The sequence below is a fragment of the Magnolia sinica genome, chromosome 3, assembly GCF_029962835.1.
Source record: "Magnolia sinica isolate HGM2019 chromosome 3, MsV1, whole genome shotgun sequence".
NCBI classification, from domain to species: domain Eukaryota; kingdom Viridiplantae; phylum Streptophyta; class Magnoliopsida; order Magnoliales; family Magnoliaceae; genus Magnolia; species Magnolia sinica.
Window position 1 is genome coordinate 5,088,707 of NC_080575.1, and position 27,412 is coordinate 5,116,118.

The 27,412-nt window shown below is 37.7% G+C and overlaps 1 protein-coding gene and 1 non-coding gene across 2 annotated transcripts; both read left to right on the forward strand.

Annotated features, from left to right (window-relative positions):
• The first annotated feature begins 6 nt into the window (after positions 1–6).
• Positions 7–79, forward strand: TRNAK-CUU (transfer RNA lysine (anticodon CUU)). Its single transcript has one exon. It is a non-coding gene; the product is annotated as a tRNA-Lys (tRNA).
• A 7,060-nt stretch (positions 80–7,139) lies between these two features.
• Positions 7,140–24,299, forward strand: LOC131239357 (V-type proton ATPase subunit C-like). Its single transcript, XM_058237034.1, has 11 exons — positions 7,140–7,379; positions 7,487–7,555; positions 8,563–8,690; positions 8,777–8,876; positions 9,781–9,848; positions 10,031–10,172; positions 11,963–12,079; positions 12,341–12,466; positions 18,794–18,877; positions 21,455–21,534; positions 23,958–24,299. The coding sequence occupies exons 1-11, from the start codon at positions 7,260–7,262 to the stop codon at positions 24,052–24,054; spliced, it is 1,131 nt and encodes a 376-aa protein (XP_058093017.1). The 5' UTR covers positions 7,140–7,259; the 3' UTR covers positions 24,055–24,299.
• Positions 24,300–27,412: the final 3,113 nt, after the last annotated feature.

Sequence of the window (27,412 nt, forward strand, 5' to 3'; positions counted from 1 at the left end):
AACAATGCCCGTCTAGCTCAGTTGGTAGAGCGCAAGGCTCTTAACCTTGTGGTCGTGGGTTCGAGCCCCACGGTGGGCGCATGAAATTCTTTTTTTTTTTTTTGAATTTGATTTGTTTTAATTTTTTATTTTATTCTTTTTTTTTTAAACTTAAATTTGTGTTTTCATTCCTTATATGAATTTATTTTTTTTATTCTTATTTTTTTCTATTTTCAACTTAAATATGTGTTTTCATTTCTAATATGAATTTAAATTATTATTTTTTTATTCTTATTTTTTCATTTTTAAAATTTGATTCATTAATGTGCATTTTCTCAACATAAATTAATTTTTTTATTAGTGCTTGTCTAGATCAATTGGTAGAGCACAAGGTTCTTAACCTATTTCTCAATATAAATTAATTTTTTATTAGTACTTATCTAGTTTAATTGGCAGAGCACAAGGCTCTTAACCTTGTGGTTGGTGGGCGCGTTTTTATTTTTAATATGAATTTAAATTTTTTATTTCATTCTTATTTTTGTATTTTTAACTTAAATTTGGTGTTTTCATTTCTAATATGAATTTATTTTTTTTTATTCTTAATTTTTTTATTTGTAACTTAAATTTGTGTTTTCATTTCTAATATGAGCATAATTTTATTGTATTCTTATTTTTCCAATTTTTGAATTTGATTCATTGATGTACATTTTCTCTCTATAATTTAATTTTTTATTGGTACTTGTCTAGATTAGTTGGTAGAACACGGGGCTCTTAATCTTGTGGCCGTGGGTTTGAGCCCTGGGTATGTTTTTATTTCTAATATGAATTTTTTTTTTATTCTTATTTTTTCTATTTTAATTTAAATTTGTGTTTTCATTTTTAATATGAATTTAATTTAATTTGTTCTTATTTTTTTATTTTTAACTTAAATTTGTGTTTTCATTTCTAATATGAATTTAATTTAATTTTTTTGTTATTTTTTCAAATTTTGAATTTGATTCATTAATTTACATTTTCTCAATATAAGTTAATTTTTTATTGGCACCGTCTAGCTAAGTTGGTAGAGCGCAAGGCTCTTAACCTTATGGTTGCCATGTTTTTATTTCTAATATGAATTTAACTTTTATTTTATTCTTATTTTTTATATTTTTAACTTAAATTTATGCTTTCATTTCTAATCTAAATTTAATTTAACTTATTCTTATTTTTTATATTTTTAACTTAAATTTGCATTTCCATTTATAATATTAATTAATTTTTTTTATTCTTATTTTTCCATTTTTGAATTTAATTCGTTGATGTACATTTTCCTAAAAAAAGTTAATTTTTTATTTGTACCTGTTTAGTTCAGTTGGCAGAGCGCAAGGCTCTTAACCTTGTGGTCGTGGATTCAAGCCCAATAGTGAGCATGTTTTTATTTGTAATAAGAATTTAATTTTTTTATTTTATTCTTCTTTTTTGTATTTTAAATTTAAATTTGTGCTTTCATTTCTAATATGAATTTAAAATTTTTTATTCTTATTTTTTCTATTTTTAACTTAAATTTGTGTTTTCATTTCTAATATTAATTTATTTTTTTTATTCTTATTTTTCCATTTATTCAATTTAATTCGTTGATGTACATTTTCTCAATATAAGTTCTGTCTAGCTCAATTGGTAAAGTGCAAGGCTCTTAATCTTGTGATCGTGGGTTGGGGCGCGTTTTTATTTCTAAAATGAATTTAATTTTTTAATTTTATTCTTATTTTTTCTATTTTAACTTAAATTTGTGCTTTCATTTCTAATATGAATTTAAAAATTCTTATTCTGATTTTTTCTATTTTTAACTTAAATTTGTGTTTTCATTTCTAATATTAATTTAATTTTTTTCTTAGTTTTTCATTTTTAAAATTTAAGTTGTTAGTGTACATTTTTTCAATATAAGTTAATTTTTTATAATTGCCCGTTTAGCTCAGTTGGTAGAGCGCAAGGCTCTTAACCTTGTGGTCTCAAGCCCCACGGTGGGCGTGTTTTTATTTGTAATATGAATTTAATTTTCTATTTTACTCATATATTTTTTTATATTTTTTACTTAAATCTGTGCTTTCATTTCTAATATGAATTTAAATGGTTTTTTTTTAAAAAAAAAAAAACTTAAATTTGAGTTTTCATTTCTAATATTAATTTAATTTTTTAAATTCTTACTTTTTTTCATTTTTAAAATTTAATTCATTAATGTACATTTTATCAATATAAGTTAACTTTTTATTGGTGCTCGTCTACCTTAGTTGGTAGAGCACACGACTCTTAAACTTGTGGTTATGGGTTGGAGCTCCACGGTCGGTGCTTTTTTACTTTTAACATGAATTTATTGATATTTATTATTGTATTTTATAATTTTAACTTAAAATTGTGTTTTCATATCTAATATGAATTTAATTTTTTATTTTATTCTTATTTTCCCATATTTTGAATTTGATTCGTCAATGTACATTTTCTCGATATAATTTAATTTTTTTTATTTGTTATTGTCTAGTTCAATTAGTAGAGCACAAGGCTCTTAACCTTGTGGTTGTGGGTTCGAGTCTCATGATCGATGTGTTTTCATTTTTTAAAAGAATTATCTATTTTTTTAACTTAAATTCGTGTTTTCATTTCTAATATGAATTTAATTTTAAATTTATATATTTTTAACTTAAATTTGTGTTTTTATTTCTAACATGATTTTTTTTAAAAAAAATTCTCATTTTTCTATTTTTAACTTGAAATTCCTATTTATAATTATGTGAGCTTTATTTTCTTATTTAATTGATGGTATATAAGAACAGAACTATCACCATATGAATATCATTACTTATATGCTTGCATCGTAGTGAATCGCATCAGAATATAAAAACGAACCATGACCATATGATTTTAGGGTTAATTCTTATATGTTTGCATCGTAGCTTATAATATATGGATGTGAATTGTATTATAAGGCTGCCAATCTCTAGCTATGAACAGGTAATTCTGTGGGTGGACCTACCATAATGTATCTATTTATCCATGTTTTATGGTATACTTGAGCGTTTGATCAACCTCATTTTTGTGCATATACTTTAAAATGATATGAGAGAAGGGATTGACGACGTGGATAAGCATATACATCACGGCGGGCCCACCCATAGAACTGCCCATTCATGGTTGGAGATAGGCGGGGTAGGACACAATCTTCTTCTACGAAATATGCTAGATCCAACAAACGATCTAATTAATGTAGTACTGCCTAACTTCCCATTGCAACATAGAGCATTGTATCTTATATGCTTAGAGCTAGGCATGCAATGACTCGACTCGCTTGACTTGGCTAGTCTGATTCGTTCGGACCCGACTCGACTCGAACCAAATGGGTGAGTCGGTCTGAATCGAGTAGGCTTCACCCAATCCGAATTCAAACCAAGTTGAGTTCAAGTTACCTGGTAACTTGACCCGAAACTTGATCCAGTCAGACTCGACTCGACTCGAAACCGACTCGACTCGGAATCGGGTATATATATAATAAAAACCCTAATTTTAAGTATATCTAACCCTATACACTGCACCCAAACCCTACTTGATCCCAAACCCTTTCCCCTTCCCTCATCCTCCTCTTCTTCCAACCCGGCAACCACCCACCACCAACAGCACCCTCATCCTCCTCCTCCTCCTCCTCCTCTCTCTCTCTCTCTCTCTCTCTCTCTCTCTCATCCCTCGATCCGAATCAATGCCAACTCAAACCAACTCGGTACTTTTGACCGAGTCAGTCTTGGTCTGGATTAGTCCATGCCAGAGCCAGATTCGGATCGGTTCATGCATGCTGGACTGGGTACCAAGTCGAGTCGAGTTCGGATCAAGCTTATTTTAAAAACTAGATTAAGTTAGGTTAGCCCCGACTCGGTCCTACTCGACTCAATTCACAGCTCTATATATGCCTTGAGAGAAATGTTGCAATAGTTATCTTAAAATAATAACCAATTTATCATAATTTCTAGCAAAATCTACCCATAAACTTTACATTCTAAATTAGAATATATTTATTAATTTATAATACATATTTGAAGTTTTTAGCCAGACCTTCCTTATGGTATAGTGGGAGAAATCTCACCATGAAATTTACTAGAAAAATAAATTCCAAAATTCTTTGGCTTCAGCAAAAATTTGTCATGATGCTTGTTTTGACACAACGGGGTGTTTTATTAGCTTATCATGTGGAGACAAAGGCACTAATCGGCTAGGAAGGAGCCACCCGTTATGTTAGAGTTGTGTCCTAAAAAATAATTGTACTTTAATCTACTTATTATGTGGATATGATATGGTTAACCTCAGCTATTGATTGGCAATTCCAACACTAAATAAGGTTACACTACTTGAAACATTGGTATTTAACCCTCACTGTTAAAATAGTCATGTCATCTAAGTTGTGGATGTCACTTATTTTTCACCGTAATGGCTAGACACGAGGATATAACTCGATGGATGGAGTGGATTTTACATGCATAGTTTGGTAGGCTCCACAAGGGTGGAGGATTTTGATCCCTCTGTATCTCTTTTCCCTCTCTCTTCTAGTCTTTCTTTGCTGTAGTCTTTCACCAACAGTTTTTTATGTGGTTTAAGAAAACACTAACAATGTGGGCCCCACAATATTGTATAAGTAAATCCACTTCATCCAGTAGGTGAGAACCTTATTTGAAATACACATACAAAATATTAGTTGGAAAAGGTTGGTTTTTTGCATCTTCACTTTATCCTGTTAAGTTACACTTAATTAAGACATTTGAAGAAAAATGCAGCATGATATGGCTACCATCTCATCCCATTGTTCCATGTGTGGCTCACCTTAGTGGTGGATTAGATATTTTTATTTTTTAATTTTTTTTTGCACCAGGACATATAATCAATGATGAAAGTTGATGGCTGTGATGGATTTTACATATAAGGGGCCCACAAAATGTACAATATACACACTCTTAAAAGGAGGAATGGAGGATTTTTATTATATATAAGGGGCCCACAAAATGTACATTATACCCACTCTTAATTTTCTTTAGAAAATTTCCATGCTTGGGTAGACATAGAGGCACTAAGAAATTACTTAATTAAAATTAAATTAAACAGACTGTCGAAATCATGGGTCCCAGTTCCAACGTACAATAACGATGGGCAAGAACAAAAGACCTCGTTATTTGATTATCTGACTATTGGATCTGTGCACATTTATTGGACGACTGAAAATGAAAAATATTCAGTGGTCATATTTCTCACGTGCAAACAGGTACGAGAAACTCACGTGGTGGGGTCTATTAGGAACAAGCCCGGATCGGCGCAGCTTCGGTGGATCCCCGAGGTCAGTGGATCCCTGACTCCGTCGCCCACCTTGATGTATTTTTGTTAAATCCATGCCGTCCGTCCGTTTTGACAGCTCATTTTAGGGAAAAATCCCAAAAATGATGCAGATCCAAATCTCAAGTGGACCACGCCATAAGAAATGATGGTGATTTAATACACACCATTAAAAAATCTTGGGGCCACTGAAATGTTTATTTTCCATCCAACCTGTTGATAAGATCAGAAAGACCTGGACGAAGGGACTACACGAATATCAGCTTGATTCAAAATTATTGTGGCCCGCAAGATTTTTTTTTTTTTAATGGCCAATCACTATTGTTTCCTGTGGTGTGGTCCACCTGAGATTTGGATCTGTTTAGTTTTTACCTTTTTTCGTAAAATGATATGTAAAAAAGGATGGACGGCGTGGATTTAGGATGCACACATCACAGTGGGCCCCACAGTCAGGGATCCACTCCACCGAAGCAGCGCCCGCCCTCGTCGAACAATCAGTCTGATCTACCGCTCATGTGGGCCACAGACATGCAATACCACCTCCTGCTATCCATTCTTCCCATTCACGTGTGCCACATACGATAAGCAAGCCAGCGTGACATCTGGGCCGTGGCTTGTCGATAGTGGACCCCACCCAATGACCGGTCCGGATCGAGCACCCAAAGACTTAGCCATGAAGACCGCAGCGGAGTCGTCCACCACACCCGTTTCACGCAGCTGCACAAAACGGCCTAGCTATGTGGGAAACGGATTGACTACTCCTCAATGTGGGACCCACGATGATGTATGTATTTCATCCATTCCGTTGATCCATTTTTACATATCATTTTAGTCATTATCCAAAAATTAGAGGAATATAAATCTAATGTGGACCACACCACAGGAAAACAATATTGATTGGATATTCACTGTTAAAATACTCCTAAGGCCCACTGTACTGTTTATTTGACATCCAATCTGTTGATTAGGTCATACAGACCCAGATGAAGGGAAAAAACAAAGATCAGCTTGATCCAAAACTTTTATGGCCCCCAAAAAGTTTTTAATGGTTGATGTTCATTCAACACTGTTTCTTGTAATGTGGTCCAATTGGGATTGGAATATACCTCATTTTTTGTCTAATGTCATAAAATGATCTAAAAAAAATAGATGGACGGAATGGATGAAACAAATACATCATTGTGGGTCCCACAGAGCACCGACCATCAGCCACTGGCTGATGGCAGGGGAGTAGCCAATCCATTTCCAGCTCTGCGAGGCTCACCATGTTTTATTTGTAAATCCACTCCGTCCATCAGGTGAGAACCACCTGAACCTTACTATGTTTTATTTGTAAATCCACTCCGTCCATCAAGTGGGAACCGTTACTTGAACCATAAATAAAACAAGATCAACCAGATTAAAAAGCTCTGATCGGCCATAGCAATGGTAACGATATAAAACGGCTCACCTTTAAGTTTAAGCGGTGTGGCCCAATGATTTTGTATCAGGATGGGTTTTCTCTATTTAACTTCATCTTCTTGATTTACACCTGATTAAAGGGTTTGATTAACGATACACACCATAGTGGCCCACATACAAACCTATGGTTGGCATCCCATCGTAGTTTTTCCCTATGTTTTTGCCCACATGAGTATTGAATATTGATCATTTTTTTTTCCATAGGTTCCACAGTCAAGGATAGAACATGATGGACGGAGTGGATTTTATACACACGACGTGGTGGGCTCCATTCCTGTACGCGAAGACCGTCTAAATCACAGTCGCGCGCGTCCTATGAGTAGAGCAACGCCATACGAACTCCATGCCTGCGATTCTTTTCTGCACCAACAGCGCTGGCAATGGAGATCTCTTCCTCCGATTGCTAGCAAATCCAATCTCTCCTACCCCATTTTCGCCCCTAAAACAAAGAGAAATTACATCCCCACCCACCACCTCCAATGGCAGCCACTACCAGATATTGGGTGGTCTCGCTTCCCGTCCAAACCTCACATTCCTCTCTCTGGAGTCGCGTGCAGGAATCCATCTCCAAACACTCCTTCGATACTCCTCTCTACAGGGTAACAATAAAATAATAAAAAACGACGGACTACCATAACATCTCTTTCTTAAAACCCATATTCCATGGACTCGATCCCTTCTGAGGGCATTTCCGTAATTCTTGCAGTTCAACACGCCGGATCTTCGCGTTGGGACCCTCGATTCTCTTCTCTCCCTCAGTGACGATCTCTTGAAGGTTAGTCCTTTCGACATCGAATGGCATTTTTGTAACTTCTCCCCCTTGGAATGCCAGTTTTGCAGTTTTCTTCTATTTGGAGCTTGCGAAGAACTATCTTCGCAATTCTGTATATATATATATATATATATATATATATATATATATATATATATATATATATATATATATATATATATATATATATTTCTCCGTTTTGTGCTTTTCATGATCTCTTGAAGGTATGATCTTCGGGAATTGAATGACATTTTCTGTAAATTTTCTCTATTTTAACCTTATTACTATCTCTTGAAGCTAAGGCCTACCAAAATCTAATGACATTTTTGAAAATTTTCTGGATTTTGTGCTTGCGACAGTCTTCAGAAATTGAGTGGCAATTTTGTTTTTGTTTTTTTTTTTTTTTTTTGAGTTTGTAATGGTATTGAGATATCGAATAGAAATTCTTTAAATAGGAAAGCGAATAGTAATGGTATTGAGATATCGAATAGAAATTCTTTAAATAGGAAAGCGAATAGCAATACTGTAAAATTTCCACAATCTTAAAAACAGAACAAAAGTTCTGTACTTATTTTCTTCCTATTTCAGAGTGTGTTTGGTTGCACCAAATATCATGATATTTCATGATTAATCAGTCTAATTTTTAAATTTCATTATATTTGGTGCAGCCAAACACACCATAAAGCTTGTGAAAATTTTCATAAATTGAACGCAAATCTGTTATTTTATCCATTCTGAGCTTGTGACGACCATCAGAAGCTTATGGCAATCTTCGGAAAGCAAATGGCAGTTCTGTAAATCTTCTCTATTGTAGGTCTCCTGACACCATCAGAAACTGAATGGCAATTTTGTAATTTTTATCCATTTTGAGCTTGTAATGATCTTCCCAAATCAAACAGTAAACTTTTCTGTTTTGAGCTCGAGATGAGCTCTTGAAGGTAATATCTTTGGAAATTGAAATGCGGTTCTAATTTCTCTCTGTTGAGCCTTTTCTTTACTGGATTGTGCAGTCAAATACTTTTGTGGAAGGAGTTTCGCATAAGATCAGGCGCCAGATTGAGGAATTAGAGAGGGTTTCGGGAGTTGGGACTGGGGGCCTGACGGTTGATGGAGTTCCGGTCGATTCCTACCTCACAAGGTAATGTCATTTTTGTATATACGTCCTTGGAATTGATCATTCTTGCATTCTAATTTCGTTAAATGGGATGGTTATTGTAATGGCAGATTTGTCTGGGATGAAGCAAAGTATCCGACCATGTCACCTCTTAGAGAGATCGTTAATAGCATCACTGTCCAAGTAGCCAAGATTGAGGATGATCTGAAGGTACATTGAATCTATCTTGATTTTGTTGTGATTCAAAGCGTTTTTGGAGGCCATCAACTTCGATCCCCTTTTCTCATTAGACAATTAGGCTGCATTTGGATGCACAAGTGAAATGAATTGCCAACTTTTAGTTTAGTCAAAAGGAAATGATATAGTTAAAAATTAATGCAGGGGCATTTTCACACCAGGCTTGAGTGGGGTGGCCTATGGCATACAGGGGCACACTCAGGGTGGGCGGCCCATGTGAGGCGGAACCCATGTGATGTGGGGCCCATGAGGGGGGTTTCGGCTGAGGACCTAACCCATGGGATATGGAACTTGGGCTATAAGATAAAGGGATTGATTCGCTGTACTCTATCAATTCGAGCTTTTAGAGCAAGCGGTTAGTTGTCCTACGTCAAAGTGGTACCAGAGTAGGATATCTCGTGTTCGAGACTCCTCACCAAGGGAAATTAATGCAAGGGCATTTTCACACCGGGCTGGGAAGGAAATTGTAATTTGGCTATTTGCACTTCTGTAGGCTAATAATTGCAATTCAATTCAATAGTCCAGCCAGACACGCCCTTAGTAAACTTTCTTTCTTTCTTTCTGATTAGTACCTGCAATTTATCAAACATGCCCTTAGCAAACTTTTACTGAAAGAACACATACAAACGAGATCATTTGTATTCTCTTCATCAGTTCTGAACGGATGTTATCCCAATTCATTGGGTAACTGGACTTGTGACTAGTGGCATGAATGCTTCTCTTATTAGTTCCCATATGATGCTAGTTTTCCCACGACAGGTCTTCTATAGGATGTCCTTTGCAACTAGGACTGCAACTGTAGACTGTTTTATTTATTGGTCTTTTGGTTGAAGCCTCGCCTTTTCAGACCTTTTGCCTTACATGCTGCACTTTGCAGGTTCGTGTTGCTGAATATAACAATGTTCGCAGTCAGCTTAATGCTATAAACAGAAAGCAAAGTGGAAGGTATCACTAATTGATCTTATAATAACCTATTGGTTGGCATCCTACATGTTTGAAGTTATAATTGAAAATTTGTTTGTTTTGGGTTGTTGTACTCTTGTTGTATTATTATCTTGAGCAGTTTAAGTAAGATATTCTTTGTTAAGGCTTGGGTTAGTGGTGATTTCCTTTTGCACCTATTTCAGCTTGGCCGTGCGCGATCTTTCTAATTTAGTGAAGCCTGAGGATATTATCACATCAGACCACTTAGTGACTCTCCTTGCTGTTGTTCCAAAGTATTCAGAGAAGGACTGGCTGTCTCGCTATGAAACACTAACTTCTTATGTGGTAAGAACCCCTTTATGTTCTTGTAGCTTTAGAGCTTGGATACAAATGTGGTCTGATAGGAACCCCTTATGCTAGGTTGGTCACTTTGATTGCTGGTTGTAGATGAATTGGCCGCAGGTTGATGTTTCTGGACCTGGCGTCATCCTTATTGGTTCTTTTTCAGGCCTCAGTACACATTTGGGTATCAGGAAAAATGATATTATTAGATGAACTTTCATATCAAGTAATTACCTTTAGAACTTACACAAGTGCATTCCTCGATATTCTTGTTGAGGGAATTTCAGTCTCTCTTAAATTCTGGATACACAGTTTTTTGTTTACATAGCCAAGCAGAAGGTTCTCCTTCCATCAAATGTTTATTACTTTTTGTGAAGTTTATTTTTAAGAACTAGATTTCTTTGTTCAAAATCGATGGTCATCGTGGGGTGTTCAGGTATGTTGGGGGCGTTAGAACCAAGCTCATTTTTCTCGGGTGGTTCCGGAGTTGGTGATTCCAAACAAGCCAAATTAGAAGCGATTAAAGGTTGGGTTGCAGTTGTCTCTTGCCTCTCTCGGTTGTTTGGATAAAGTTATTATCAAAAGGGACTCAAAAAGTGTGCTTGCGTGGGTCTTGGGATCTAGGTCGTGCCCTTGGGAGTAATCTTTCAGGGTGAATGAGTTTAAAGGTCATCTTGTAATCCTTTGCTTTATTTGATTCCTGGAGAGGCTAACTCAACAGCTGTTAACTGTGAGTTGGCCAAAGTTCTTTCTAGGAAATCTTTATATATGGATGATTTTTACCAATTACCTTAATGCAAGGTGTTCCATAACGGTAATGGTGGCCGTAACAGCCACCACCGTTACCTTTATGATACAGGGCATAATGGTTGTTACGGCCTCGTAACGGCCGTTACAGTCTCTCTCTCTCTCTCTCTTTATTTTTTTTTTAAAATTTTATTTTTAATTGCAAAAACCCCCGAAAAACCTATATCTGCCCCGTAATGTTGATTAAAAAGTATGAAAAACCTGTATATGTCCTGTAATAGACCATTACGGGGCTATTATGGCCTTTATAGGGGATGTAACGCGCTATTAACGGCAATTACAGGTCATTTTTTTCCATAACGGCTGTTACGGCCGTTATGACCCCGTAACGTGTAACGGTTGCCACCGTTACCTTTACGTAATGGCCTTTACGGCACACCATGCCTTAATTGATAGGTCATCCAACTTTCTCTTTAATGATATTTTCCGTGCTTATTAAAAACAAATCCATCGTCAATCTTCGCTTTCCTCCTGACAATTTGGGGTTGGCTTTTGAATGGTAGATGGTAAAAAGTTTTACACTGTTAATCTGGATTTTGACTGACTTGATTGTGCATATGGAGGGATTTATTTATAAATTAAAACACTGGATACTAATAGAGAGATACTCAAATGCCTGAGTTACTTCAAAGGACTAACATCACATTTCATTTTTATATCTTTATTTTATAAACTAATGAAAATATATTTGATTCAAAATATTGAAGGGCTGTTCCCTAGTACTTGGAACACTAGGTTTCCACAATTTGAAGAATAGCTTGCAGAATATAAGTACTGACCGTTATAAAACTAAAAATGTCAAGCGAACCACTGAAAAGTATTTTTGTTCATATGTTAGACGAACATGATCCCTTTTGTTTATGCATGATTCAATGGTTTATTTGGTTAACTCAATATTGAAGTGGTTGGCCGTAGAAGGTTTTCTTGTTCTTTGATGCTTGCTTTCTGCTTCAATAAGTGCTTATAATTAAGTTACATTCTGTTAGGTTCCCAGGTCTTCCAAGAAGTTGCATGAGGACAACAAGTATGCCCTTTACACTGTCACATTATTTGGTAAAGTTGCTGACAACTTCAAAGCAAGTGCACGTGAAAAAGGATTTCAGGCGAGTTTGTCTTCTAAGCACCTCAATGTTGGTAAAAATGATGTTAACAAATGAAACTTCACTCGTGATTCATGATATAAGAACCAATGCCATTTAACCTTTTCTTTGTGGTATTTCTCAAATGATACTTGCAAGACCATACTTCAGTTATTGTCACCTTTTTGTTGGGCAGCTGATTTTGGAAAAAATATGGAAATTCTTCTTTAGCCAGTCTATTATCAACAGGCTTTCATGTGATGCTTTTTTTTTTTTTGGATTCAGGTTCGTGATTTTGAATATAGTCCAGAAGCACAAGAGAGCCGGAAACGTGATTTGGAAATATTGATGCAAGATCAGGAATCCATGAGAAGCTCTCTTCTGCAGTGGTGTTATGCTAGTTATGGGGAGGTGCATTTTTCTTTTATTTCATCTCTTCGTGATGAATAGAATGATTAGATGATTTTGAATGGGGGTTAGTATATGCTTGAAATTAAGTTTGTGCAGAAAAAGTTGATTTAGAAATTTGATCACGAGTGATGATACTTGGGTGCAGACAGGTGAAGCATTGAAGAAGACTTTGGATAGAGTTAATGCTAATGGTAGCCAGCAACAAAAAGGAAATTTAGTGGAAGCTAATAGTTGTCTTGCAATAGGCATAAAAATTTTCACTGATTCGTGATCATGATTAATTCATCATCTTTTGGTTTCAGCAAGATAAGGTTGTTGGTTGAAGAGGAACAAAACTTATTTTTTAATTTTTATTTTATATATATATATATATATATATATATATATTATATTTTCTCTGATTTTATGAAAGTAACTAACCTAAATCAAGTGATTAGCTGATTTAAATTTATCCATCTATTTACGCTACTATCTGCTAGGATTAGATTTCAGAATGTAATTTAAAAACTTGGTATTGAGATCAGAGATTTATAGGAGGTTGACAATGTGGTGTGAGTGCCTCGCTTTTGTTGAAACTTGATAGATGAGGAACTTGGTGATTTTGTTGGACTGATGGAACCGCTTCATGGCTGAAATTTCTTTGGGGTTATGACTGAAGGGTTTGGAATCTTGATAGATCGGGCTGCTTCTCGGTTAAGTTGATCTACTTTTCCATTTCCACTCCTCCCCCGTCTACATTGGATCCCATTCATTGCCTATGGAAGTACTGTGGCTGCCTTGTGATCGGGCTTTTGCTTGGTTTGTTGTCTAGAACAAGGTGTTTATGATTGACAACTTAAGCAGGAAAATGAACATTCCAAATGGGTATATTTTATGCCTTTGGGATATAAAGCTGTGGCATATGTATTAATATGTTGCTCCTTTGTGTGGAGATGTGATGGAGGTTCTTTAACCTCTTTGGCATGGAATGAGTAATGTCATGCACGTTTGGGAAGTTTTTTCAGGTGTGGCATGGTGGCAAGAAGAATTGTAACAGGAAGTCCTCCCTGTGGTGGCATACTTTACTTGCTTCTATGTGGTCGGTATGGTTTGAACGCATTAGCAGGGTTTTTTGGGACAAGTCTACACGCCGAATGCTGACTTCCTGAAAGCTAGAGGACTTTTTGTTGATTGGGTTAGATTGCTCAACCTTTTATATGGAGAAGCCTGATGATTTATTCTGGGATCTTGGGGTGTTTCTTTGCATTAGTGATGATGCCTTATCCTCCTATTTTCCTATTCTTCTTTTCTGTTTTTGGAAAAAAAAGAAGAAAAAAAAGAAGAAAAAAAGAAGAGGTTTGCCAATTAGATTGTTTTAGCTGAGATCTGAGTGCCTGGTTTCTGAAAATTGCTAAGTTCAACGGATTAGAAGATTTGTAAGTTAATGATCAAGTTGGCTGAGTTGATAATTGGAAACCAAAACTTCACAGTTTGATTTATACTGTTGTTTAGAATGTGGGGATTTTATTCCAGCATGGAATAAAGCCCTTAGTATAAAACCTGACATCAGCTTATCTAGTTATCTACTCACTCTTTTTACATCCTAGAGCTTATGATGCCCAAATACAGTACACGGCATTAGACCCTAACGTGTAATATTTAACATTACGTTATCTAGTTATTTACCCACTCTCTCTACTCTCCAGAGCTATGATTCCAAAATACAACATTGATGTGGCATGGATACAATGATGAATACGGATAACACATAACATTGACGTATTGGACATGATACAATACGGGTTACCTATTGTGAAGTATCTCGGTACCATATCGAAGAACCTTACATCTATCTTCTCTGTCTAAAACTATCCCTTTTCAGCTACATTGAAACTCCTCGACTAAAATATTTCCCAATTTTCCTTATGTTTGCATAATTTATCGTCATCATAGCCTTCTCCCAGCTTTTTGGGATCAGCTTTATGAGTCCTATTTCATGATTCAAGATTCGGAACATGAACTCCCATGCTTGCTTAGCAGTTCTATGTTCAGTTGCCTGCCTGACATCAACCTCCTCTAGCCAAGCTGAGGCCTGGCTAAGGCATTAGTACCCCCAAAAAAAAAAAAAAAAAAACAAAAAAAAACAAAAAAAGGAGAGAATTTTCAAGCAACTCATTTGACATGGCAAATTTCTGAATTGACACTACTGTGGCCTCATCCATGACTCGGGTGGTTCCCAAGTTTTGACAATCCTTGAAAATTGGTTAAATATGATAAGATAGTGTCTCAAATCTGCTAATACTTCAGGCCATGACATGCTAGTGTATATGTTGGGAGTGCGACAACTAGGGAACTGCATTGGACCAGGCATTACATATCTAATGCATTAGTTTGTGTACTAAATCTATTTACAAGCTTCTGACGTGTGGAATCTGTTCAGTCCTCCTGGGCTCTTGACTAGTATAAGGTCTGATTCCCCTGTGGACACCCTTTCTATGTTGAAGTGCTTGCCAAGCCTTTAGTATCTTTGTTTATGATTGACTGCTATAACCAAATTTCAGGGTTTCCTATCCTACCCGGTAAAGCATTCACGAATGTTAGAGAAGAGCTAAATCCAATTTCAAGGGCCATATGTTGGTTCAATGGCAATGCATTCGCAGTGATGTGAGCATGAACTGTTGACCATGGTTTAAACCATGAGTCAGATTGGTGCAAAGAGGTCACTTAGAGGCCATATGCCGGGTATGCTGCACTTGCAACGTTGTTGAGTGCTTGACCAAGACCAAGATGTCACTTCGAGGGCTGTAGGGCCTTCTCCCCTAGGGAGAGGAGGGCTGAAGGTGTGCTTGTGCACCCCTACAAGCTTTGTTGGTTAACCAAGCCGCTATCTCCTACCTTGGAAGGACACCAAGGAGAGAAGAAGAGAACCGAGGGGAGAGTGCTTTGGAAGACAGAGGAGTTTCGGAAGCTGATGCAATATGCAGTCTGGTGGGAGATTTGGAAAGAAAGGAACAATAGGATTTTTAAGGTTGTTTAGAGGTCCTGCTCTTCCCTTATCGATGAAATCGAAGGAGTGATCTTGGAATGTGCCATCCCTTCTCCGGATTTTGAAGGCAGAATGTCTGAAGTTATTTGGAAGGAATGGTAATATGACAGATCATTTAACCTGTCAGTCCGGGCCTGTGTTTTCCTGTTTCTAGCTTTCTATTCTTGTATGCCTGTATTTTCGCGTTGTGGTAATGAGATTTCCAGTCATTTGCTCCAAAAAAGAAAAAAGAAAAAAAGAGAAAGAGAACTGATTCCTATCTTCTTCTTCTTCTTCTTTTTTTTTTTTTGAGAGGGAACAAAGAAATTTTATTAAAAAAGCGCTGAGATAGTGCAACAGCTACAAGCCAAGCCAAAACAAAGACCACCCTAAAAAGGCAATGAGCAATCTTTCAGCCCATCTATACAGGAAGCCCTTTCTACTAAATATGACCAAGCCTTACTAAGAACCATCTTCCTTGTAAAATACTTGTTTTGGAAGCATCTTCCATTCCTCTCCCCAAATAGCCCCCAGACCTGCCAATAGGCCTAGCTTCTGCAAGTACACACTGTGCCATGCCACGAGAAGCTCACCTACTGACCTAGAATGAGAGGGCTGATTCCTGTCCTAGAATGAGATCCCCTAAGGGGTGTATTAGGCATTGAGGGATTGATTAGAGGGTGGAGACGCCTAGGGTAGTGTGCCCAAAAGTGCCACTTGTTGTGCTGCAGTTGGCTGTCTATGACGTCTGTGATGCCTGCATTATTGGGCTTTACACATGCATTTGTTGTTGGCGCCTACTGTACTTCAGTTTATGTTGTTTGTCAAAGCTAGAAACAGAAGAATGAGCACTACAGTTGAAATGCCTACTATGAACCACTCGATGCTGTCATCAAGGGCATCATGCCTAACACCAGCTTTTGATGCCTAGTCTGAAAGTAAGATTTAATGCAGGGGCATTTTCACACTAGGCTCGAGTGTGGTCGCCTGTGGGATGCAGGGGCACACTCGGGGTGGGCGGGGTCTACGGGGAGGTCTCGTGTTCGAGACTCCTCACCGGGGATGATTAATGCGCATTTCACATCGGGCTCGAGTGGGGTAGCCTGTGGGATGCGGGGACACACTCGGGGTGGGCGGCCCGTGTGAGGCGGTACCTATGTGATTTGGGGCCCACGAGGGGGGTTTGGCTGAGGTCCTAACCCATGAGATGTGGGGCCTGGGCTATGAGATAAATGGATTAATTCGCCATACTCTAATAGTTCGAGCTTTTAGAGCAAGTGGTTAATTGTCCTGCATCAAATTGGTATCAGAGCGGGAGGTCTCGTGTTTGAGACTCCTCACCGAGGTGATTAATGTAGGGGCATTTTCACACCGGGCTCGAGTGGGGTCGCCTATGGGATGCAGGGGCACACTCGGGGTGGGCGGGGCCCATGGGGGAGGTCTTGTGTTCGAGACTCCTCACCGGGGGTGATTAATGCGCATTTCACACCGGGCTCGAGTTGGGTAGCCTGTGGGATGTGGGGACACACTTGGGGTGGGCAGCCATGGTACCCATGTGATTTGGGGCCCACGAGGGGGGTTCGGCCGATGTCTTAACCCTGAGATGTGGGGCCTGGGCTATGAGATAAAGGGATTAATTTGCCATACTCTAACAGTTCGAGCTTTTAGAGCAAGTGGTTAATTGTCCTGCATCAAGATGCCTAACTGGCTTCTTGAAGTGGTGAGCCTGAGTTACTTGGCTTTCAATGCTAACTACCATTGCCCCAACAACAGTCTCTGTGCTTAACTCCAACAGTCCCTACTAAAGCTAATAGTGTTAGCGTGCATCTGAGTGTTGTTCATGTCTGATGACTTTGTATGAGTCAACACTGCGCTTCCATTTCACTGTTGTCATGGTGAGACAACATGATACAAGCATTAGCTCCTTGTTTCTAGGCAATTTAGGTGTGACAATGCTGTCATTGTGTTGGCGTTTTGTAGAAGGGATGAACCCTAGGTGTTTGTGGGCTTTTGTCATCTTGTTGGTGCCGTTGGTGTAAAGGCTTTGTGCTAAAGGGCCGTCTTACACCTGTTTGTAGATTCAATGCCAAGGTGACAAATTTTGGTGTATCAGCAATGCCTTTAGGGAAAATTTTGCAACTCCAGGGCTTCATTATTTATGGTGTTTATGGTCCTTGGAGCCTTACGCAATTGCCATATAACCAAGCTGGAAAAGTGTGGTGTCCTACGCTAGATGACCTAAAGTTTTTGAGATTATCGTGAAGGGGATCCCATGACCTGGATCCTGTCCCTCGGGAGGCTTGGAGGTGTGCTTTTCATGCTCTAGAACTGCTTAGCCTGGAATTAGTTGTGTGATCCTTGACCTGGATCCCAAACTGCAGTCAGCTTCCTAGTGTATTTGTAGGTACGATGATGAAAGCTTCCAAATTCAGCAGCATGAAGTTTTTCAGGATGAGTAGGTTGATGTCAGCCCCAGTTTTAGGGTTCCAAACTTGCCGTATGGCCCTCTTTTCTGCACTTAATATTGCCACTACTCAGATTGCTATTTATTTATTTTTCTGGCCCAATTTGGGACCCAGATCTTCTCAGAATGCCACTTTCTCCTGCCTTTCCTCTTCCTTTTCATTTTGCAGTATAATCATTCTCCTACTCAACTTCATCCACAAATTCAATTAACTGGAATGGACCAGCATGTATGAATTATGATGCCCATCTGCTGTAGTTAAGGTTAGCCATTACTTGTTAGTGAATGAATACTGCCACAGAAAGCTTTCACATGCTCTGAGAACTACAAAGGTTTGTGTGTTTATAATGCTTATCATAAAATGATTCATAAACCGATACAAATAGTTGGAATGAGGCTATGATGGTGATGGATCATCACCATCATGCAAGTCACAGACAGGCTATGATATGTTGTTGGTATTAACTGGAGTGTAAATCCTATAAATGATCATTTGATCTTTAGAAACCAGATTCCTGTATTAGGGTGCATTTGGGTGGTGACAGCTCTCAAGGCTGACAGGCTGCGTTTCTTGCCTCACTTGTGATTTGGGCAGAGAAAAGTGGGAAAAAACTAGTCCGCTACATGCAGTTTCTGTTTCCTGTGCCTCTCCAATTACCATGTGCTTTAAATGTGCATGTGCTGCCCAGCCAAAAATTTCCGGCACACCAAACTGCCAGCTTAATGGTTTTCATATTCTTCTTCTTTTTTTATTTTTATTTTTGTTGTTCCCTTTCATATTGTGGGGGTTGTTTTTATAGTGTACCATGGATAGGTACCGTATTTCAAGCTTTTGTTTTGAATGCCTTTATCTGTGCAGGTTTTCAGCTCCTGGATGCACTTTTGTGCTGTACGTGCCTTCACGGAGAGCATTCTCAGATATGGGTTGCCTCCATCGTTCTTGGTAAAGAAACTCTTCCTGAAAAAAAGCCCTTTCATCCATATTTGATTCTATTGATGACACAGGGGCACCCTGTTTCTCAAAAAATTGTTGTCCATCAGAATATTACTTGGCTATTAGGGGGGAAAAAACTCTAGTTTTTAAATTTTTTTTTTTTTTGTTTTTATAATATTGTTTTTATACATATATGCTGTTCTAGTGTATTTCTACCTGTATTATGTGCGCATAAAATGACCACTTCTGATATCTTGGGTCGACAATTCATGAGAATGGCGAGACTGAGAAGGATGCTGTTTATAGAACTGGGTGGATGGTGTGGAGATGTGCCTCTATAGTTTTATGTGATGGCTGCATACCAATCAAACTAAAGGGGATATTTTATAGGCTGGGTAAAACACTAGCCATGTATTATGGGAAAGAGTGTTGGGTGATCAATGCACGATGCGTTATAGAATTAATGTAGCTGAAGTGAGGATGCTGAGATGAGTGGCAAGACGAAGAAGGATTGAATTAGAAATGAAGACATTTGAGGGGATGTAGGAGTAGCTCCAATAGGTAATGAAACAGGGGAAAGTAGACCAACGGTTTGGCCATGTGTCTCGGAGACCAAGAATTGCACCAGTTAGGAGTGAGCTGGTTCAAGTAGAAGGCTATAGTAGGGTCTTGGTATCGATTCCCCAGTGGGGGTGGCTAACAGTGATGTGTGAACTGACAGTGGGTGTACTAACAAGATTTAAAAAAAGAAAAAAAAAAGAAAGGAGAAGGCCCTAAAAGGACGTCGATGTAGGTAATCGGTAAAGTTTTGATGAACTATGGTTTAATTGAAGATATGGTCCTTGATAGAATGGAATTGCAGAATAGGGTTCATGGAGCGAGCCCCGACAATTAGTTGGGATGAAGCTTATATATAAGCCCAAAAGGAAGTGGGTGGAGGTAGCAAGAAAACATTTGATGACCTAAACTGAGGATATTGTCACACATATGCAAAACAAGATTTGGGCCCAATTAGTTGGGTAATGCTCATTCAACACACATGCGGTGCAAGATATGTGCCCAATTGGTTGGGTAAGGCTCTCTCTCACACACACACGGAACTGACTCCGCAAGAGCCTCTAATGGAGTTGCGCTTTGTGGGGCCCACATGATGTGTGCATGACATCCAATAGTTCTAGAACGTTTGCTCCCTTTTGTTTTGCTGTGGGCCCAAAAATCAGGCCAATCCAAAACTTAGGTGGGCTGCACCACAAGTAAGAGTTGTGTGTGGGGCCCACTGTGCTGTGTATATGCCAATATGCCATCTGATCCATTCATCTGAAGCATCTGCTCCAAAGAAGGACGACCCAAAAGTAAGTCCATTATGAAACTTGTAGTGGGTCCCAACGCAATCAATGGTGGGTGTCCCCTCGCAACTATTCCTGCTGTTTTGGTCCACCTCAGTTTTGGATCAGCCTGATTTTTGGGCCCTCGGCAAAATGCAAGAGGACACATCTGCTGGACATGTCAACTCCACCAAAGTCTCTGGTGGAGTCAACTCCATGTGATGATTGCCCTACTGTATATATGAATCTTTAAAAAAAATTATACGTGTATATGAGATATGCTTATCTCCAACCAATTGGACCACTAATTTACTGTCTGACCAGCAGGTAACTTCCATCCTATCATGTGTGTGTGTAACATCCAACCCGCAAATAAGGTTGGCCCCACTGTGATGACCACATAATGCAAAAATCAGCTCATCCACTCATCTCAGGTGGGCCACACCTGCAATTTTTATTACATCAGTAGTTATGCATTGTTTCATATGGTCTGGCTCACCCGATTAATGGATTGAGCTGATTTTTAAACTATGACCTCTCATGCACATGGAAAGCTGGAACTTATCTGCTGGTTGGACGGTAACTTATTCCCCAATTGCATATGCGAAAATATGCGATCGCATATGCGATTGCATACAGCATATGCGATCGCATATTGGCCAATGGTTGGCACATTATTTTATTTATTTATTTATTTGTTTTAAAAAAAAATTGTCTATGAGAAGGCTTCCAAACCTCCCCCATTTGCAATATTCTCACTTCAAAACTCTTTTACTCTATTCTTCTCTTACATTTCTTAATTCCAAGTGGTCTCTCTCTCTCTCTCTCTCTCTCTCTCTCTCTCTCTCTCTCCCTTATATTTCCTACTTCCAAGTGGTCTCTCTCTCCCCTATATTCCCTCTCTTGGAAGTTGAAAGATCAAGATTCAAGCACTTGTTATTTAATTGATTTTATTTCTCTCAAATATATTTTAAATATGTAAAATTAGTTATTTATTAACTTAGGAAAGTTACCCTTAATTTCTTCTTTTTCTTTTTTACAAATTTTTTGAATTTTTCCATATTTTTCGATTTTTTTTAAAAATAAAACAAAAATATGCGGTCGCATATGCGATTGTGCGATCGCATATGCCTATGCGCATAGGCATATGCGATCGCACATGATCGCATATGCGATTTGACAACATTGGCTGTACTTGAGTTTTCCTGTTTGGCTCTCATCCAGTACCTAAGGTAACACATTTATGGGGAATTGATTACAGGCAGCAGTGTTATCTCCATCACCGAAAAGCGAGAAGAAAGTACGCTCTATCTTGGAAGAGCTCTGTGGCAACATGAATAGGTGATGTTAGCTTTACCAGCTTCACATTCAACAGTAGTATTGAGCTGTGAACAACCCATATTTTGGTTGAACCACTATATTTTTTAGCAACCGCTATGCATTTCTTTGCTCTTTACCCTTCTTTTGCTCTTTCGAAGTTTCTTGGAGCAAATTGTAGATTGTCCCACCTATGTGCATATATTCCTACATACCTACGCACTTGTACATATATACATACATGGGATGAGATTGTGTGCCCTTGGAAGCACGGAATTTTCATGTGTTCATTTCTATTACATACATGTGGAATGCGGATGTTATGTACTGGTCATTCAGCTGGGAGAGCCATGAATGGGTCGAATGCCAAAAGTCACATTGATTGGACAATCTATGTTTAAAAAGTGATGCACAAGAATCACCAAAATTTGGCAAGGAGTATCTGTATGCCATTTTTACATGGCTAGGATTGTCCAATCATTGTGATTTTTTGCCATAGTCCATGTGCTGGATCTCAGGATCCGTATTATGAGTGAGTAGTTTGGATCGTCATAGACATGCTATGCGTATAATTTGTCTGATGAATGAGTTGTTTGGATCATCATACACATGCCACGCATTTAGTGTAAGGCACAAAAATTTTGTGCTGCTTTGGACACTGAAACTCATCCCTATGTACATATGTACATGCATGCATGCATGCGCAAATTCAAAAAGCATGTGCCCTATGTTCGGACTGCTCTGTGGCATTGTGGGTGAAGTTATCTTAACAACCTAATTTAAAAAAACACACCACTTTTGCCACCTATATATTGGTCGAACCACAATAAAGATTGCTAGCCCACATGTGCCTATTGGACAGCTCATGTACATGCCATGACAGGTACCAGTGCAGCACACATGTTTGAGATCCAATCCATCCATCAGGTGGTGTTGCAGTCAGTAGGTGCCCGGCCAGTCTGCTCAACACGCAGGCCACAAATTAGAATATGGTGACCTGATGAAATAAACCCCTATGTTTTTTTACCCATCATGCATATATTCTGTATGCTTTAGCCATCTGATGAGCAGATCAGCCTGATTTTGGGCCAGGAAATCTATATGATGGCGCCTGCTTGGTTGCATATTGGATTTCTTGCCTGTGTGTCATGCTGGCACATGTGATGGCATTTAGATGAACTGCCTTGTACATGCTAGTCGGCATAGCGAAGATCCCACAAGAATTATCAATAGCCACTGTGCATGCACTCCTCTCTCTAACTCTGTTTTATCCGTAGGTTCTTGATTTGGATGGTAGATTGTCCTGTTTACCTAACATCCCTTCATTAAATATACAGTCATGTACATATGCACGCATACATCATCACTATCACTGCCACCATCATGGCCTTGTCCAGTCTATATGCATGCATGTAATATTTAAATACATGTTGATATATTTTTGTGTGTTACACACGTGGGAAATGCTAATGTCCCTACCTTCATTGGAGGCGTCAGCAACATCTCCAAAGATTTTCAATGACGCACAGGACACCTGATAATCAATCTCTACAGCTCATTCAATAATAAAAATGGGAGCAAGCTGTGGCATAAGAATCATGCTAATGGGATGATCCCCACCATTTGGATGGGGCCAATTTGTTAAAATTGTCTGTTTCTACAATCAATAGATCGCATGGTTAGAATCACTAAACCAAAGTGCTATTTTGGAATCATAAGCAATACAAAGTGGGATCTATTGAATAAATGTTTCAGGCTGATGATTGGACCGATTTTGTTTCTCTGCTCTATTTTGACTGTCCAATTTTTCGTGCTATTGATAAGATATTTAGGATCATTTGACTGTTTTTTTTTTTGTTGGCATGATGGGTTGCCCCCAGTTGTCTGAATGAATGGATGGTTCAAATTGATGAGATTGGTTATCACGTGTCATTTAAAAGCTTTGCGGATGTTGTGAACCTCCTCATGAAGGTGAGGACGTTAGCATTCTCATTCTCATTCTCGCATGCACACATTTCTGTAGTCATTTCTAGACTTTTGGTTGGAGTCCTTGATTTGTACGGACGGATGCAAATCTCAGACTCCTGTCTTTAATTGCCAAAGTGCACTACCATTCCCCCACAATGGATGTTTCCAAAACCCAGCCAGTCCATTTCTCAGATTGGCCATGCATGTATGAAGAAATGGAAAATTAGAAAACTGAAAACAATCTGCATTCAACGTGCTGTCTCGGCCACCTAATGAGTGGCCAGCCTGGTTTTTAGGATAGGGCACGTGCTGGAGGAACCTTCCAATGAACATCCACAATCTGCATGCATGCGAACTTATCATGTGTGGTGCATTTGTGCTTGGTGCTCAAGGATGGGATGTCTAGAAATTAATGATACTTTCTGTGGTATATATTTTGATCCTGTTGTGCTGTTTAAATGTATACTAATGTGTTACAGCACCTACTGGAAAGCTGAAGATGACGTGGGAATGGCTGGTCTTGGAGGAGATGCCGATTCACATCCATATGTCTCCTTCACGATCAATCTAATTTAATTGAAATCGAGCTGCAATCTCCATATGCTTGGTTCCTGAGATGGAGGAATTACTTTTAACCTCGCAATAACGACAGGCAAGATTAGAGGACTGTTGGTGCATTGTATATTAGAGCAGCTTCACCCGATTCTTTTGTTGTTTATCCATTTATCTTGTGGTATTCAATTCTAGGGCTTGATGTTAATTAAGAGTGTAAACGTTCGGAAAAAGTCCACGCTATTGGAATTTGATCTCTAAGATTTTCATTCTGGGGCCCACAATGCAAATTTACAGAATTGATTAGTTCTATGCATATTATACCATTGATTTGATAATTGTGTAGGGTTAGCAAACCCGCCACTGAAAACTGAGCTTGATCCCTTGTAAACAAGCTCCACTGTGGATGGAATATTCCCTTGGAAATGAGAAATGCAACAGCATTCAAGGGAAAAAAAAACTGAGATAAGTGGTTAGGATCTACCAATCTGGGATATTTTTGGAGCCTTGCGACTTGCGAGCCCACGGTGTAACCCAATAGTGTGGCCCACTTGTCATAACTGAGAAGTGAAGAGTGAGAACCTAATCCTTTTTAAATGCTAGTTCCAATATAATAAAACTGGAATATCATTTCGACTGGTGCTGAAAACGAGTGTTTGCTCCACAATGAATGGACATTCACATCAATCTGGACGGTCCATTTGAAGGGCTACCTTGTGACTAGGCCATGAAACCAAAATTATAACATTTGGTACAATCCCACTTGTCCATCTGGCAACTGCAGAAGTTGATCAGAACTGAGGGTTTTCGGACTACTAACACTTTCGGCTATAACACATCCTATAGCTGGCCCCTGACATTTTTAGGTTGGATGGTCCACATCAATGAGAAGGGTCGTTTGGCTACCACATTGCTGTGCTCCTAAGCTATGATCAGTGATCTGTTCCGTGGCGAAAGATAAAGTAAGAACGGTTTTGGCATATACATTTTTATTAAGCGGACAAAGACGAACGGTCCAAATCAAACATTGTTATCCTAAATATGTCCGCTCAAACATGCAAATTTCGTTAGAAAGCCCCCCTTCACGAGATGGGTGTTGAATAATATCTTGTCTTTTTCATTTTTTAATTTTTAATTTTTAAATTTTTATTCCTTCAGGCACGCAAGTGAAGGTGGCATTCAATCCATATGCCCTAATGTACTCTCTCTCTCTCTCTCTCTCTCTCTCTCTCTCTCTCTATATATATATATATAAACCGTATTACCTATGTGCAGACTGTGGTGTGCGTTTTGGGTCCCATAGAAAAAGGAAGTCAGGGAATAGTAAGGGGATGTATGTGACACTCGTTAACTTTGGACGGATTAGATTGTGGAACCCAATTAACCAATGGTTGGTTGACCTTGATTTTTCATTTATTTGATCATGTACCACCCGTTGGAAGTGCCGAATGTAATACAAACAACATGTGGACCGCACATTCCACAGCACTACCCCTCTTTTAGAAGAAAATGTGGATGAGGACATTTTGATCACTTTAACCTCCAGAAAGCATTTGTTGTAATTTCAGTGACTTTTTTGGTAAAACCATAATTTCCAAGGAATACTGCAGTAAATTTATTATTTTTTAAACAATTCAATTTAACTTGTACGCCACATGTGCCTTTTCTAATTAATTTTCTACGTGCATGCATATCATTCATCACGCTCTATTACCATTTAAAGAAAACCCCATCATATTTGGAGCATTTCCATAAAAGGTGGATATATCTTATAACATTTGCACACCTGTTTTAAGAGTATTAAATGCAGTCTTCTCCTATTTTTAATCCTGTAAGCAATTAGAACTGATACGTTCTCTTAAGATATGGATGATTTAATACTCAGCTTGACCATTTTAAGCTACAAACCACTTCTAATTTTCAACCTTTCCTTTCCATCATCTACTTTGCTAGCCGTTCAAAAGCTTCTAAGACAATGTTGAATTCCAGAATGACAAACACGGCATTGATATCTCTTCCACTGGAATAATATGGTAATTTTCTTACATGGTTTTACTTTTCTTTCCTGCTTCTATTAATTTTAAACAAATCTGAATTCTTCATTTAATGTCCTTTCCTAATTTTACCCTTCTTACCTACTTCTACTAATTTGAAAACTTTTGTACCCTTCATTTAAAACACATGACATTTTCTAGTTAGCTTTGATGACTTTTTTTTCCTTTCTTTTTTTCTTTTTAAATCTTTGGAATATGTTTGAATTCTATAAATAGGTCAAGGTCTTTGAAATTGTTTTTCTATATAAAGAGTCTATACTACCGAAATCTAAATTAATAATTAAACATTGTTGAAAGATATGTCCAAGGTAAATTACTTTCAAGTCATTTTTCTTTTTTAGAATTTTTTACACAACATTTCTTTTGTATACAACTAAACTTTATTTTTACTTAAGGTTTATGTTTAATAGTTTAAGATAAGTATACAACAATATATATAACTAAACTTTATTTTTACCTAAGGTTTATGTTTAATAATTTAAGATAATTATACAACAATATATAGATAAACTTTATTTTTACCTCTGGGCCCTCCTTGACGTATGTGGCTGTCCAGGCAATCGTCCAGAGGCCTGGACGTCACTTGGTATACAACATATATATATATATATATATATATATATATATATATATATATATATATATATATATATATATATAAAACTAAACTTTATTTTTACCTAAAGTTTATTATTAATTTTAAATTCTAAAATTACCATTACTTAGACTTTAATATATATATATATATATATATATATATATATATATAGACACACACACACACACACTCTCCGACGAGAGTATTTTAAAGTTGGCTGAGATATTGGAGTAAATTAAAAAAGGTAATCTATGATATATATCCATCATTTGAAGAGAATTGAAGTTGGTGGTGGCGTCGAACAAGAAGTTAAGAGATTTAATTGATATAGGAAAAAAATTGAGCATCTTATACGTAGAGAAGTCATTATGTCACTGATTTAGAGTAAATAAAACATGTGTACTTGGTTTTAATCATATATTTATATTTCTTTGCTAATAAATTTTTTATCTTGCCTAATTAGTTATTTGCATTTTAAAATGTTTGGATTGGATAGGGATGAAAGTGAACCTTATAATATGGTCTAACTTATCCAGCTTTGTAATTGATTTGTGTAGTCACTATAAGCCCTTGGAACTAATTACATTGAAATAACCAACGGAGTAGTCTGCATGTTACATCGTGAGATATGTGTTTGCACACACCCATTTCTTATAAATGCAGTTCTTAGTTATGAAATTTCATTTATTTTTCTACTCATTCATTTCTTTAAAATTCAATTAAGTAATGA